General features: G+C 38.1%; 2 protein-coding genes across 2 annotated transcripts in view; one reads left to right on the forward strand and one right to left on the reverse strand.

Moving 5' to 3' along the window:
• Positions 1 to 9,484: 9,484 nt before the first annotated feature.
• On the forward strand, positions 9,485 to 10,420 carry LOC116077219 (olfactory receptor 1468-like). Its single transcript, XM_031351602.1, has one exon. It carries the CDS (start codon positions 9,485 to 9,487, stop codon positions 10,418 to 10,420), a length of 936 nt encoding a protein of 311 aa, XP_031207462.1.
• Positions 10,421 to 10,430: 10 nt separating this feature from the next.
• Positions 10,431 to 13,326, reverse strand: part of LOC116077214 (olfactory receptor 1L4-like) — a 61,224-nt gene continuing 58,328 nt past the window's right edge. Inside the window, exon 4 of the mRNA XM_031351592.1 lies at positions 10,431 to 10,623. The gene's annotated coding sequence lies outside the window, so the exon portion shown is untranslated. The remainder of the gene's footprint in view (positions 10,624 to 13,326) is intronic.

The following is a 13,326-nucleotide window of genomic DNA, read 5'->3' on the forward strand; positions in this document are numbered from 1 at the left end:
TATATATATATACATATATACATATATATACACATATATATATGTATATATGTATATATATATATATATCTGATCAATAGACAGAGCAGAACATTGTTACAACTCATTTGATTGCTACATTGCTTTTGTAGAACAATATCACTTAATTTATCTTAATTCTCTGGTCTATATAGACACAAGTTTCTGGTAACCACAACAGTGTCAGACATAAGTTTCATATCATGGAGTCGACTTAAATAAGTGATTGCCCAAGAAATTCCCACGTAAATCTCCAAACAGTCCTGGCAGTTACCAAGACAATGGCTTACTCTTGGCACACCGAGAGTGGGGCTCCTTTATTGGGGATAACACACAACTCACTGAAAATACAGAAACTGAGCTGGTGCCCCCATGGAGCCTTCACCCCACACTCTAGTGTCCTTTGTATAGGAGATACTCTGCTGGTTACCAACTAAGAAACACCCATGCCTACCCTGCCACAAAATCTTTTACCAACAATCTGTTCTCTCTGAAATATTGTTAGGGCAAAGGCAACAAAGAATTTATGAGAGTAACCAACCGTCTTATTCAGGGTTTGTATTCCTGCACAAACATCATGACCAAGAAGCAAGTTGGACAGGAAAGAATTTAGTCAGATTACACTTTCCACATTGCTGCTCATCACCAAAAGAAGTCAGGACTGGAACTCAAGTTGGCAGGAAGCAGGAGCTGAGGCAGAGGCCATGGAAGGATGACATTTACTGGCTTGCTTCCCCTGGCTTGCTCAGCTTGCTTTCTTATAGAACCCAGGACTATCAGCCCAGGGATGGCACCACCCACAATGGGCCCTTCCACCCTTGATCACTAATTGAGAAAATGCCTTACAGCTGGATCTCTTGGAGGTATTTCCTTGAGAGGCTCCTTTCTCTGCGATAACTCCAGTTTCTGTCAAGTTGACATAAAAAACCAGCCAGCACACAACCAACTTCTCAGTTGGCTTAAAGTCCACTGCAAAGATCAAACCCATACCCAACAAAGCCTTCCCTGCACCCTAGGGTTTAATGGCTATTCTTGGTTGTCAAAGTGACTATATCTGCAATGAACTACAATCCAGAATTGGAGAGCACACCTGTGGTTCAGATCTGTAGGCTGAAAGACACAGGTTTCTGACCTGGATCTTGGCATAGACATTTTGAGGCATAGTGGCCATGAAAATCTTAGGCCCAGCAAGGTAGTACTGGCCTTTAATCCCAGGAGACTGAGGGAAGGAGATCTCTGACTTCAAGGTCAGTCTGGTACAAAGCTAGTCCCAGATCCAGGTGTGGTGATACATACCTTTAATCTAGGTCACACCTGCTGGAGGCCTACATAAGGACATTGGAAAAAGGAAGATTCACTTTCTTCAACTGCTTGCACTTACTGGCCAGCACATCTGTTGGAACCTACTTCTACTGAAGACCAGTTTAAACTAATTTCATGGGGCTGAGCAAATACTAGATTCTTGGACTTCCCATCCACAGCAGTCCATTGGGTTAGTTGGACTACAGGTAAAGACTGTAAGTCACAAGAATAAATTCCCTCAATATAGAAAGACATTCCATAACCTCTGTGACTCTAGAGAACCCTGAATATACATAAGGTAAAACCAAATACTACTGATATAAAAAAGAAAAAATAACAGTAAAAAGGTTCCTAATTTTACTATGCTACACTCTTAGATGAGCCTTATTCAGTCATGATCACTGATCATGAGAAGTTCCTTTCTGTCGCACACAAGAATATATGCAGTAACTCATAGCCAGACGATAAACAGAGAGTCCTTGGAACACAAAGCTCTAAATACAATGTTTCCAACTAATCCCTCTCCTCAGATATAATGGAACTCCAAAGAAAGGGAGACAGAAAAAGTGTAAGAGCTAAAGGGGATGGAGAATACCAGAAAAACAAGGCCCTTTGAGTCAAAGGAGCAAAGTTTTATATGAACTCACAGAGACTGAACAACAAGCATGTGGAAAGCACAAGTCTGCACCAGGTTCTTTATGTTTATATTTTAGCTTTAGGTTTAGTGTTTGTATGTGATTTTTGAGTCTGTGGGTCTCTGATTATTGTGCCTGTAATACTCAGGGCTCTTTTCCTTCTGTTGGGTTCTCTTGTGAAGCCTAGATGTGAAGGTTGTTTTATCTTATTATATTGGCTTTAGTCAAGCAAATAAATAAATAGTGGTTAGTTACTCTCGCAACTTTTGTGCCACGTTTACACCAGCATATCATGTAGACAGGTTACTGTTGTAGATCAAAGGGTTTATAGCTGAGTTCATGTTTACCTTTCTCCTCCATTTCTGTACAGAATACCTTCTAGTACCATAAAAATACTCAGTAGGTGTAAAGGCTCTAGTTTGGCACCAATTTGACTCTTCATGAGATATCTTAGTACTGTTTTCAAGAATAGGACATTACCTTCAGTTTGTAAAGAAACTTCCAGTGCCCTGAATATGTTACATCTAATCAAGGGATTGTTTAAAGGGGCCTAATGGAAACCTACAAACAGTCCAAGCTATTGAAAAGCTTTTTACCAATTGATGCTACAGAGGTAAAATATTCCAGTTATTATGCAACACATATTCATATACAGAAAAAGCATCCCAGTCTAACTCCCTCACTTTCTAAATTAATTCTCTTAAGAAGGACAGCAGAACTCAGTATATGCATAAGGGTTAGGGAGTTGACATCTTTCCCTAGGATCCAGAAGTTTTAGTGAAAATATTGAAAAACACATTCAGAAAGATGGAGGTAAGGTGCTCCCAACTTCACCCAATTAAAGTATATAGCTGGTTCTGCTCCTGTGGCTAAAATAATTTTAGGGACAGAAGACAGACAGTACTATACAACTTGTATATAGTTCCCAAGTATGTGCTCTTCTGCTGGGGAATGTCTAAGCCACTTCTCAGTTTTCACAACTGTGACTAAAGAGCTGAAATAAGGCAAAAGACACTATCAATAGGACAAAACAGCAAGTAACAGATTGGGAAAAGATTTTTACCAATCCTACATCCAATAAAGGGATAATGTCCAATATATACAAACAATTCAAAAAGTTAGACTCCAAAGAACCAAATAACCCTATTTAAAAAGGGGGTACAGAGATAAACAAAGAATTCTCAACTGAGGAATACCAAATGGCTGCAAAGCACCTAAATAAATGTTCAATATCTTTAGTCATCAGGGAATTTCAAATCAAAAACCCCTGAGATTCCCACTCACACCAGTCAGAATGGCTAAGATCAAAAACTCAGATGACAGCAGATGCTGGAGAAGATGTGGAAAAAGAGAAACACTCCTCCTCCATTGTTGATAGGATTGCAAGCTGATCCAACCATTCTGGAAATCAGTCTGAAGGTTCCTAAGAAAACTGGACATAGTACTACCTGAGGACCCAGCTATACCACTCCTGGGCACATACCCAAAAGATGCTCTAACATATAAAAAGGACACAGCCTCCACTATGTTCATAGTAGCCTTATTTATAATAGTCAGAAGCTGGAAAAAACCCAGAATTTCCTCAAAAGAGGAATAGATACAGAAAATGTGGTGCATTTACACAATGGGGTACTTCTCAACTATAAAAAACAATGAATTTATGTAATTCTTAGGCAAATGAATGGAACTAGAAAATATCTTCCTGAGTGAGGTAACCCAGTTACAAAAGGACACACATAGTATGCAGTCACTGATAAGTGGATATTAGCCCAAAAGTTCAGAATACCCAAGATATAACTAACAGACAATATGAAGCTCAAGAAGAAGAAAGACCAAAGTATGGATGCTTCAGTCCTTAGAAGGGGGAACAAAGTACTCATGGGAGGTATAGGATGGGGGGACTTGGGAGGAAGAGAGGACAGGGAAGAAGGAAAAGGGGGCAGAATCTCGTATGAGAGGAGAAATGGGGATGATATACAGAGGGTCAGGAACTAGAACAGAGGCGTGTACAAATGGGGGATGGGGAACTTGGGATAGACACCAGAAAGTCCCAGATGCTAAGAATGCAAGAGGCTCACAGGACCCAACAGGGAAGACATTAGATGAAATGTCCAACAAAGGGGAAAGAGAATCTGTAAAGATTCTGTCCAGTAGTTAGGCAAGGCCCCCAGTTAGAGGATGGGGCCACACATTCATCTCCAAATTTTTAACACAGAATTGTTCCTATCTAAAGGAAATATGGAGACAAAGTGTGGAGAAGATAGTGAAAGAAAGGCCATCCAGAGACTGCCCCACCCAGGTATCCATTCCATATATAGACACCAAACCAAGATACTATCGCCAAGGAGTGCTTGCTGACAGGAGCCTGTTATAGCTGTCTCTCGTTGAGAGGCTCTGCCAGAGCCTGACATATGCAGAGGTGGATGCTCACAGCCAACCATTGGACTAAGCATGGGAACCCAAATGGAAGAGTTAGAGAGAGGACTGAGGGAGTTGAAAGGGTTTGCAACTCCATAGGAAGAACAATATCAACCAGCCAGAACCGCCCCCAGAGCTCCCAAGGACTAAACCACCAACCAAAGAGTACACAAGGAAGGACCCATGGCTCCAGCTGCATATGTAGCAGATAATGGTCTTGTTGGGCAAAAGCGGAAGAGAGGCACTTGGTTCTGTGAAAACTTGATGTGTAGGGGAATGGCAGGGTGATGAGTGGGAGCAGGTAGGTGAGTAGGTGAGCACCCTCATGTAAACAGGAGAGTGAGATGGGATAGGAGGTTTCTGGGGGGAGGGGCAGAACTGGGAAAGGGGATAACATTTGTAATGTAAATAAATAAAATATCCAATTAAAAATAAATAAAATAACCAATAAAAAGTAAAATCAAAGAAGAAGGAGGAGGAGAAGGAGGAGAAGGAGGAGGAGGAGGAGAAGAAGGAGGAGGAGGAGAAGAAGACGAGGCTATTCTAGACATGGTTACAGATGTTTCTGTCCTTGGCTACTTGGTTTACAACATTCCTGACCTCATATTGAAGTTCTACATGAATAGAAGGATGTGGAAGAAAACAATTGTTGAACTCATGACAACCAGGAAGCACAGAGGCACAGGGAGAGAAAGAGGACAGAGACAGAGAGACAGACACAGAGAGAGCACACATGCACACACACACACATACAAAGAGGAGATGATGATGATGATGATGATGATGATGATGCAACAGAAACAAGTGTCCTCCACAAAATATGCTTGTGGTCTATCTCCTCCAAACATGTGCTACATCTTAGTTTCTCTAGTCTCTCCATAATGATATCACATTGTGACTCATCACTGGATAGATCTCTTGACTGGGTCAGGATTGTAAAGATACCATCATGTCTGCAAAGCCCTCTGAATACTGCATTTGCAACAAAGCCCTCAATGCATGAGTTTGAGGAAACATATCACAAAGTATAATACTGCTGTAAAATATTACAGAAAAAGCATAGTTGTTATTCTATGTGTGATGAATGATACCCATTAATAAAGAAAGTCTTGGATTTTTTGCACAACTAGAATAGAGGTTAGAACTTATAATACTGAATAATTTAGAGATACCACATAGTATTTTCATGCAAATGTAAGTGCAATATATAATCCAATGGTTATAAGACCAATAAATATATGGATTCCTCTGGAATGAAAATTTTCAGCATAACAATATATAAAGTATCTCTGCAGCATCTGAACCAGATGATGAGAGCCAAGTGCTACAGGCACTGAGAGCAGAAGTTAGTGTGTCATCTGTGGACCTGTGAAAAATGGTAGGAATATGATGGTGGGACACAGAGCTGGTAAGTTTCACCTGGAAAAAATAAGGAACCATAGACTTTTAAAATACATTTACCAAAAAAATAATTGAACATGATATGAAGGAGTGATTTTCTTATCTATTGACATATATAGAAAATTGACTAATGTACATCTGATACTTGTTAGTAGCATGTGTATCTCTCCTAGGGCCTCTTTATAGTAAGTTAAGATGTATGGAGAGTGGGTAATGTGGGAATCTTCCTAAAAGCATGTGGTTCTCATAGTATGCTTCCACAAAATCTGGAGAATTCTAGTTTGAATTATCATACTTTTAATATATTTTAAATCATGCAGAGTATTGTTCTTAAGTACTTTAGGAATCTTCCAATTGTACCTTTAACGTTCTGTAAAATATGTTCTAGGCATGAAAGATACCTGTCAACTCCCAATGGAATCAATGACTACCCATCAACCTATGAGTTCCATGCTGTACCACCTTCCCATAAACAGAGCCATATGTCATCAGATGTGAGTGGATCACTCACAGTTGCAGGACTCTTAATTGTTCTGGCTAATTAATGTGTCTTTAATGAGTTATTCCAGGGTCTGGACCCTGGAGAGCAAGTTCCCTCAGGCACAGGGCTGGGTATTGTGGAAGACCTGATCAGGGATAATACAGAGATTATGAACATAGAGATGCTACTTCACAGTTCTGCAATTACTACGAGGATAGGATCTCAGGCTGAGGTCTCAGAGTCACTTGAATACATTCTAGGTGAGTTGAAGAGTACAGTCTAGTTTTCCCAGATTGGATGATGCTCTACCGTGTGGTGTTTTAGATTTGATATTTCTCTGTTCAATATCTCTCTGTCTTTCAAGTATTCCTACCTTCTACAAGCATGTTAATTACTGTTTTCCAGATATATTTTGATGATAATTTTCATTAATATCACTTCACATTATATTCTTACCAACAACTATCACTTCGGTGTAACAACAGCTCTCTAATCCACACAGATGTTAGGCAGGACTTCTTAATTTTTTTTATTTTAAAGTTTTCTGAAGAAATTTGAATAAAATAATAGATTTATGTCATATCATTCAATTTTTCTGAAGAAACTAATGACCTGTAAATTTCATATCAGAAGTGGAACTTCAATTTTTCTAAATAAACTAATATTCTTAGGTGGCTAAGTCCATTTAAAACAGCAATACCCTTTCTTTGAGTGTGAATTAAAATTGTAATATCTTAGTTGAAGGGTAACATTGACATCTTAATAAATGTGCTAGTGAGTTCTCACTCTCATTAAATTTTTAAGACATCATCTCAGATGATTCTTAGGTTAACTGTAGCCAGGGAACATGGATTCTCATGGATCTGAAAAACATGAAGCATTTTCACATCAACTTTATCATCTGTGATTCCTAGTCACACTCAACACTAGAAATGTTATCTTCTCAGTTATATGAGAAGCAAACTTCAGATGAACTCTATCTGAGTTTGCAGTAGATATTTTACTTCCCTTAATGTTTGCAGATAACTGAAATATAGAATTTGTTAATCAGGATGAATTCATCATTTTAAGGGGAAGACATAAGCAGTCAGTCTTCCTGAAAGGCTTTATGTTACTTTTGTCAGATTTAGTCTATAGTGAGTTGATATTAAAGTCAGACTATCTCAAAAATCCAAAACAGCCATAGTATATCCACATATAAGTGTGCTTAAAAGTTGAAAATAATAGTAAGTGAAAGTCTAAGTTAAGGTCAATTTTTAATAAATCAAATTTCTTGATTATAAACTGGCCAATCTAAAAACTGTACATGGACTGATATCCAGGACACACCTGGAAACTACAGTCTTGAAACTAAAGGAACTCAGCAGCTAGAGTCTTTTCTTCCTTGGAAGATTGCAGATTTCTCATCAATGCCTTCAGTTACGTATATAAAGACATCACATTATGCCAGGTGATTTCACTCACTCAAAGTGTACTGAGGTGAATTTTAACCCAATTGTATAGTGATTAATAGAAGAACCAAGCAGAGATAACACATAAAATTAGTAAGAACTTGGGGCATGCATATTGGAGAAGGAACACACATAGTACTTGCATAGAAGTATTTCCACACTTACTAAAACTGTCACCATATTTTTTCTTAGCATACTGATATCAATGACATCACATGATTGAAGTATAATGATGTACAGAGTATCATTTGATTTGGTAACATGAGTAAATCTCAAACATAGAGGACTATGATATTGTACCTGTGTGCAAATTATAACAGAAAGTCAAAACTAGGAGTAAAGGACTACCCAAGAAATTCTTGTCAGGGAAGAATTAACAGTGGTAGAGACTCAAATTTCATAGAGCATTAGTGTCTTTGAAAATAACATGACTGAATTTTCTACTGTAAAATGCAGCTAATAATATTAATGATATATTGGGTAAATGAAGTCAACAAGTAGGATGCCCCCTTGCAGGACAAAGGCAGACATGCCTTTCCAGAGTGGAGTTTACAATCTGTTGAAGTCAGTTATAAGAAGCTGAGTGAAGCATTGAGTGCTGTAGGATGAGTACCAGACACAGTGGGGAAAAAAGCTAGTAGTTCTCACCTACTCTACACAGACTTCGGAGATTTAGCTTAGAAATTCAGAGATACTTAAATATAAATGGTAATCCAGGAGAGTGTGAGAAAATAGAAAAAATCATCACTCAGATGGAGTGTGAAAGGTGAAGCACTGTAAAATATACTCTAAAGTCCAGCATAGCTACAGAATATAATACAGAGTATTTGTATGAACAAATGTGACTGTAGAGGTATGGAAACATAGGGATATCAATGTGAAGTGTATCCCTGAAAGAAATTTATATTTTATCATCCAAGCACTGAGAATCCAAGAAACAATACATTAGAAAGGAAGGATCATTTGATTTTAACTTTGCATGTAATGTAAGTAAAAAAAAAAAAAGCTCTTTTAGAATCACAGAGTGAATTGAGACATTGATTCAATGGTTCAAATGGGATAATAGTTTCTTAGTAAGAATTAGGATAAAGAAAATATGAACTTCAAGATTTATAGCATTTATTAATGGAGTATGAATAGTGAAAGAAATGAATGGATGAAATAAAACTCTCAGATTTCAGCTTGAATCATAGATTCCTTTGAGTGATATGAAAGAGTGAAGAAGGATGGGAAAGAGTAGGAAGAGGCTGAATGTGGGAGTTTTGTCTGGAATCTGCTGTGTTTACAAGGTCTGAAGCACATTCTAGGGAAAATTAATTCATCCTTACAAATCAGAGTTCTGAGGATAAGGTGGAAAGAAATTCAACCTGAGTCTTAACTTACAATGTAAGCCATCCAACTACATGAAGTTCTCATTGCTGAATATTTATAATCACAAAGTAAGAAAATCTTCACTGGGGCCTCAGGAACATTAAGATGCAAGAAACTGACAGAGGTGAACCAAGTCATGATCACTGAGGCCACATAACCAACTCAGAAATAAGAGAAAAGCCAATACATTTTGTATTTCAGATAAGAGTAGAATTTAAAGGATATAATATTGAAACACATATAAGAAACCAAAGAATTTATTGTTATAGAAATTCTAGGTATTAGGAATACAGAGATAATTTGATGAATAGGAGATTATTGTAAAGCATTTGTCTTCCATATTTGTTCATTTTATTATATAATTACAGGTAGCCTACTATTACCCTTACAGATATTACAGAAAGATCATGACTGTAAACAACCAGACTGCCATCTCTCAGTTCATTCTCCTGGGCCTACCCATCCCCCTAGAGCACCAGCACCTGTTCTATGTCCTGTTCCTGGCCATGTACCTCACCACTGTCCTGGGGAACTTCATCATCATTGTCGTCATTAGACTGGACTCCCATCTCCACACGCCCATGTACTTGTTCCTCAGCAACTTGTCCTTCTCTGATCTCTGCTTTTCCTCTGTAACAATGCCCAAGTTGCTGCTGAACATGCAGAGCCAAGTTCCATCCATCCCCTATGCAGGCTGCCTGACACAAATGTACTTCTTTTTGTTTTTTGGAGACCTTGAGAGCTTCCTCCTTGTGGCCATGGCCTATGACCGCTATGTGGCCATCTGCTTCCCTCTCCATTACACCAGCATCATGAGCCCCAAGCTCTGTGTGAGTCTGGTGCTGCTGTCCTGGGTTCTGACCACGTCCCATGCCATGGTGCACACTTTGCTCTTAACTAGGTTGTCTTTCTGTGATAACAATGTGATCCCCCATTTTTTCTGCGATCTGTCTGCTCTCCTGAAGCTGGCCTGCTCTGATATTCACATTAATGAGTTGGTGGTATTGATCATAGGAGGGCTCGTTGTCATACTTCCATTTCTACTCATCATAGTGTCTTATGCACGCATCATCTCCTCCATCCTCAAGGTCCCTTCAACTCGAGGTATCCACAAGGTCTTCTCCACTTGTGGTTCTCATCTGTCTGTGGTGTCACTGTTCTATGGGACAATTATTGGCCTCTACTTATGTCCATCTGCTAATAACTCTACTCTAAAGGACACTGTCATGTCTATGATGTACACTGTGGTGACTCCCATGCTGAACCCCTTCATCTACAGCCTGAGGAACAGAGACATGAAGGGAGCCCTAAAAAGAGTGCTTCAAAAGAAAACTACCTTTTGACTATAATAACTACATTTCAGGTGATTTTATAAATTAATCAAGTAGTATAAAAGTGCTAGACCCCCAAGAGTGAATGCAGTTGCTGCTGCTCCTCCTACAGGTACTGCTGCTGCTGCTGCTGCTACTCCTGCTGCTGCTGCTGTCTCCACTCCTGCTGTTGTTGTTTTCTGCTTGTTGCTGACTGGTTTCTGGTTGGACATATTCTAGGAAGAAGATCAAAATTGTCCCAGGAAACTCAATGCTTCTAATTAGCAAGAAGTATTCTATAGAAATTCATACCACCTTTTCCATCTAGCCTTCTTTCTCTCCTACCTAGTGTTTTCTGGTTAGACTAGAAAATGGCAGAGATGGAATGTACAAATATGTACTCACAAATAGCACAAAATCTTATCACAAGAACTCTTATGTTACATTTTTCTAAATGACATCTCCATTCCATACCTCATTAAATGTATCCTGGGATCTGATAATTGTGTTCTGACTTTTTTGTCTGTTGTTTCATTTTTTAAATAAGCTTCATGACCTAATTTCAATATTCACAACAGACATAAATTTCATCATCCATGACATATAATTATGTCTCCCACATATAGTTTCCTATAGAAAACTACATACAAGTTTATATCTAAATGTTCTCCTTATCCTAATTTGGTTTCATTTCTAAGAAATCTTTTCCAAGATGGCCTTGCCCTAAATAAACTTTTGTAAAACTGTCACTATAGCATTGAATTTTGTATTTTCCTAGAAATTCTATTATGCCCAAGGGCTGTAATTTTGCTCCACTAATAAGGCAATGAGGTAGAGGTGAATAGTTTAGTTTTTAAGGATTCTATTCTTGTATTTATTTGAATTTTTATATTTTGAACTTAAAAATTTTATACAATATATTTTTTTTCTTCATATAAAGTCAAGTAGAGAAGGTAACCTAATTTGTTTTGCACCTGGAAAGTAGAGCTCAACAACCTCCCATATCACACAGTTTAAACATATGAACCCATGTCTGAGGCATATATGTGATTATTATACAGTTTCTCTTAATTTTCTCCCACTCCTGAAAGAAGAAATTCACTATTCTTTTTAAAATCTTAGCATCAGGATAGCATGGATCAGACTTCCATTTATGTTGAATTTAATTCTTAGGCTATCTATCTCTTCTTGTGGCAACCAACTTAGCCCATTTCATCACTTTATATCCCTTTGTTAGCCCCTACATATCCATTAGTATCCTAGAGCGTCCTTTAGGACTCCCTGCTGTTGTTCTTAATTGCCCAAAAGATAACCTCAAGTGGGGTCCTGTGGCAATAAAATCCAATATGAAGTACCATGAATTCTTTATGTGCTTTCCAAGACTGACCTTTGTCTTTTATTACATTTTTTTAGATATTTTCTTTATTTATATGTCATATGATTTCTCCTTTCCCAGTTTCCCCTAAAAAAAAAAAAAGACCAAAAAACCAAAAAAACAAAAAAGAAAAAACAACAAGGACAAACTCCTTTTGCCTCCCCCTCCCCCTGCTTGCCACCCTCTTTCACTTACTGGCCCTGGCATTCCCCTACAATGGGGCACAGAATCTTCACAGGGCCAAGGGCCTCTCCTCTCATTGATGCTGGACTTTGCAATCCTCTACTATACACATGCAGTCAAAACAATCTGTCCCACTATGTATAATCCTTGGGTGGTGACTGAGTCCCTGGGAGCTCTGAGGGTACTAGTTAGTTCATATTGTTATTCATCCTAAGGGGCTGCACACCCTTCAACTCCTTTGGTCCTTTCTCTAACTCCTTCATTGGGGACCTTGTACTCAGTTCAATGAATGGCTGTGAGCCTCTACATCTTTATTATTACATTTCTTGATTTATGACATCAATTCCTATCTAGTTACCTGAGTATTGACATCTGTATATAGATAAACTTCTTATGGAAATTTGACTCAGACATGGTACATTATCACAACATCATAAAAGGAACTAATATGTAACTTGGTATCAGAGAGTAAGATGTTGCTTTGAAAAACAGGACAGTGTTGTTATTGATTGATTGATTAGTAGGTTGGTTTGTGGGTTGGTTGATTTTGTTAATTTTTTAGGAATATGGAAGAGTTTGTAACTTTAGACTATGAAAGTGACTGAATGCTGTAAGTAGAAGTTAAAGAACCATTTTAGTAGGACTCTGAAAGACAGTCATGCTGAGAGCGATGCAGACTATGAAGCAACAGCTCAATGCATTTCAGAAGGGAAGAATATTAACAAATGGTTTAGGTACTGATTGTGTGGTATTTTAGCAGAAAATCTGGTTGAATTTTGCCCTTGTACTGGTAACATGGCTGAAGGAGATATTTAAACTGATGGACTAATTTTCATAGAGAAATTTTCAATATTACATAATGTTGAGTTGGTAGAATGATTATTATCTATAACACTTATGTAGGATGTATATGAAAGGAGCAATTTGGGCAAAAAATAAAACAAAACAAAAATGTCCAACTTGGAGTGAAAAGAATCTTTAGGAGGGCTAATATTACAGCCACGGCATGGGCTGGAAAAGAAGCTTCAGTGGTTAAACACATTATCACAGTTAACAAGAAGCCCTCTCTGCACTGGAGTAATGTTAAGAGTAGTTCCATGACAACTATCCCTCTACCCAGTCAAATCCATACCTCATTTTCCTCTATGTATTCAGAAAACAAACAGGCAAAAAGGAAAGTGCAAGAATCATATAAACTTGCAAGAATACATGCACCCACACACATACATAAAATCCATAGGTCACAAAATCAGTAACTGTAATATATAAGCAAAAGAAAAAACAAACTTCAAGGCCAGCCTGGTCTATAGAGTGAATTCCAGGACAGCCAGGGCTATTCAGAAAAACCCTGTCTCAAAACAAAAACAAAGAAACAAAAAAA

Source organism: Mastomys coucha, unplaced genomic scaffold (genome assembly GCF_008632895.1).
Source record: "Mastomys coucha isolate ucsf_1 unplaced genomic scaffold, UCSF_Mcou_1 pScaffold5, whole genome shotgun sequence".
Taxonomy (NCBI): domain Eukaryota; kingdom Metazoa; phylum Chordata; class Mammalia; order Rodentia; family Muridae; genus Mastomys; species Mastomys coucha.

Coding starts and splice junctions, on each gene's coding strand:
- LOC116077219 (XM_031351602.1), top strand. CDS start 9,485: ATGACTGTAAACAACCAGACTGCCATCTCTCAGTTCATTCTCCTGGGC.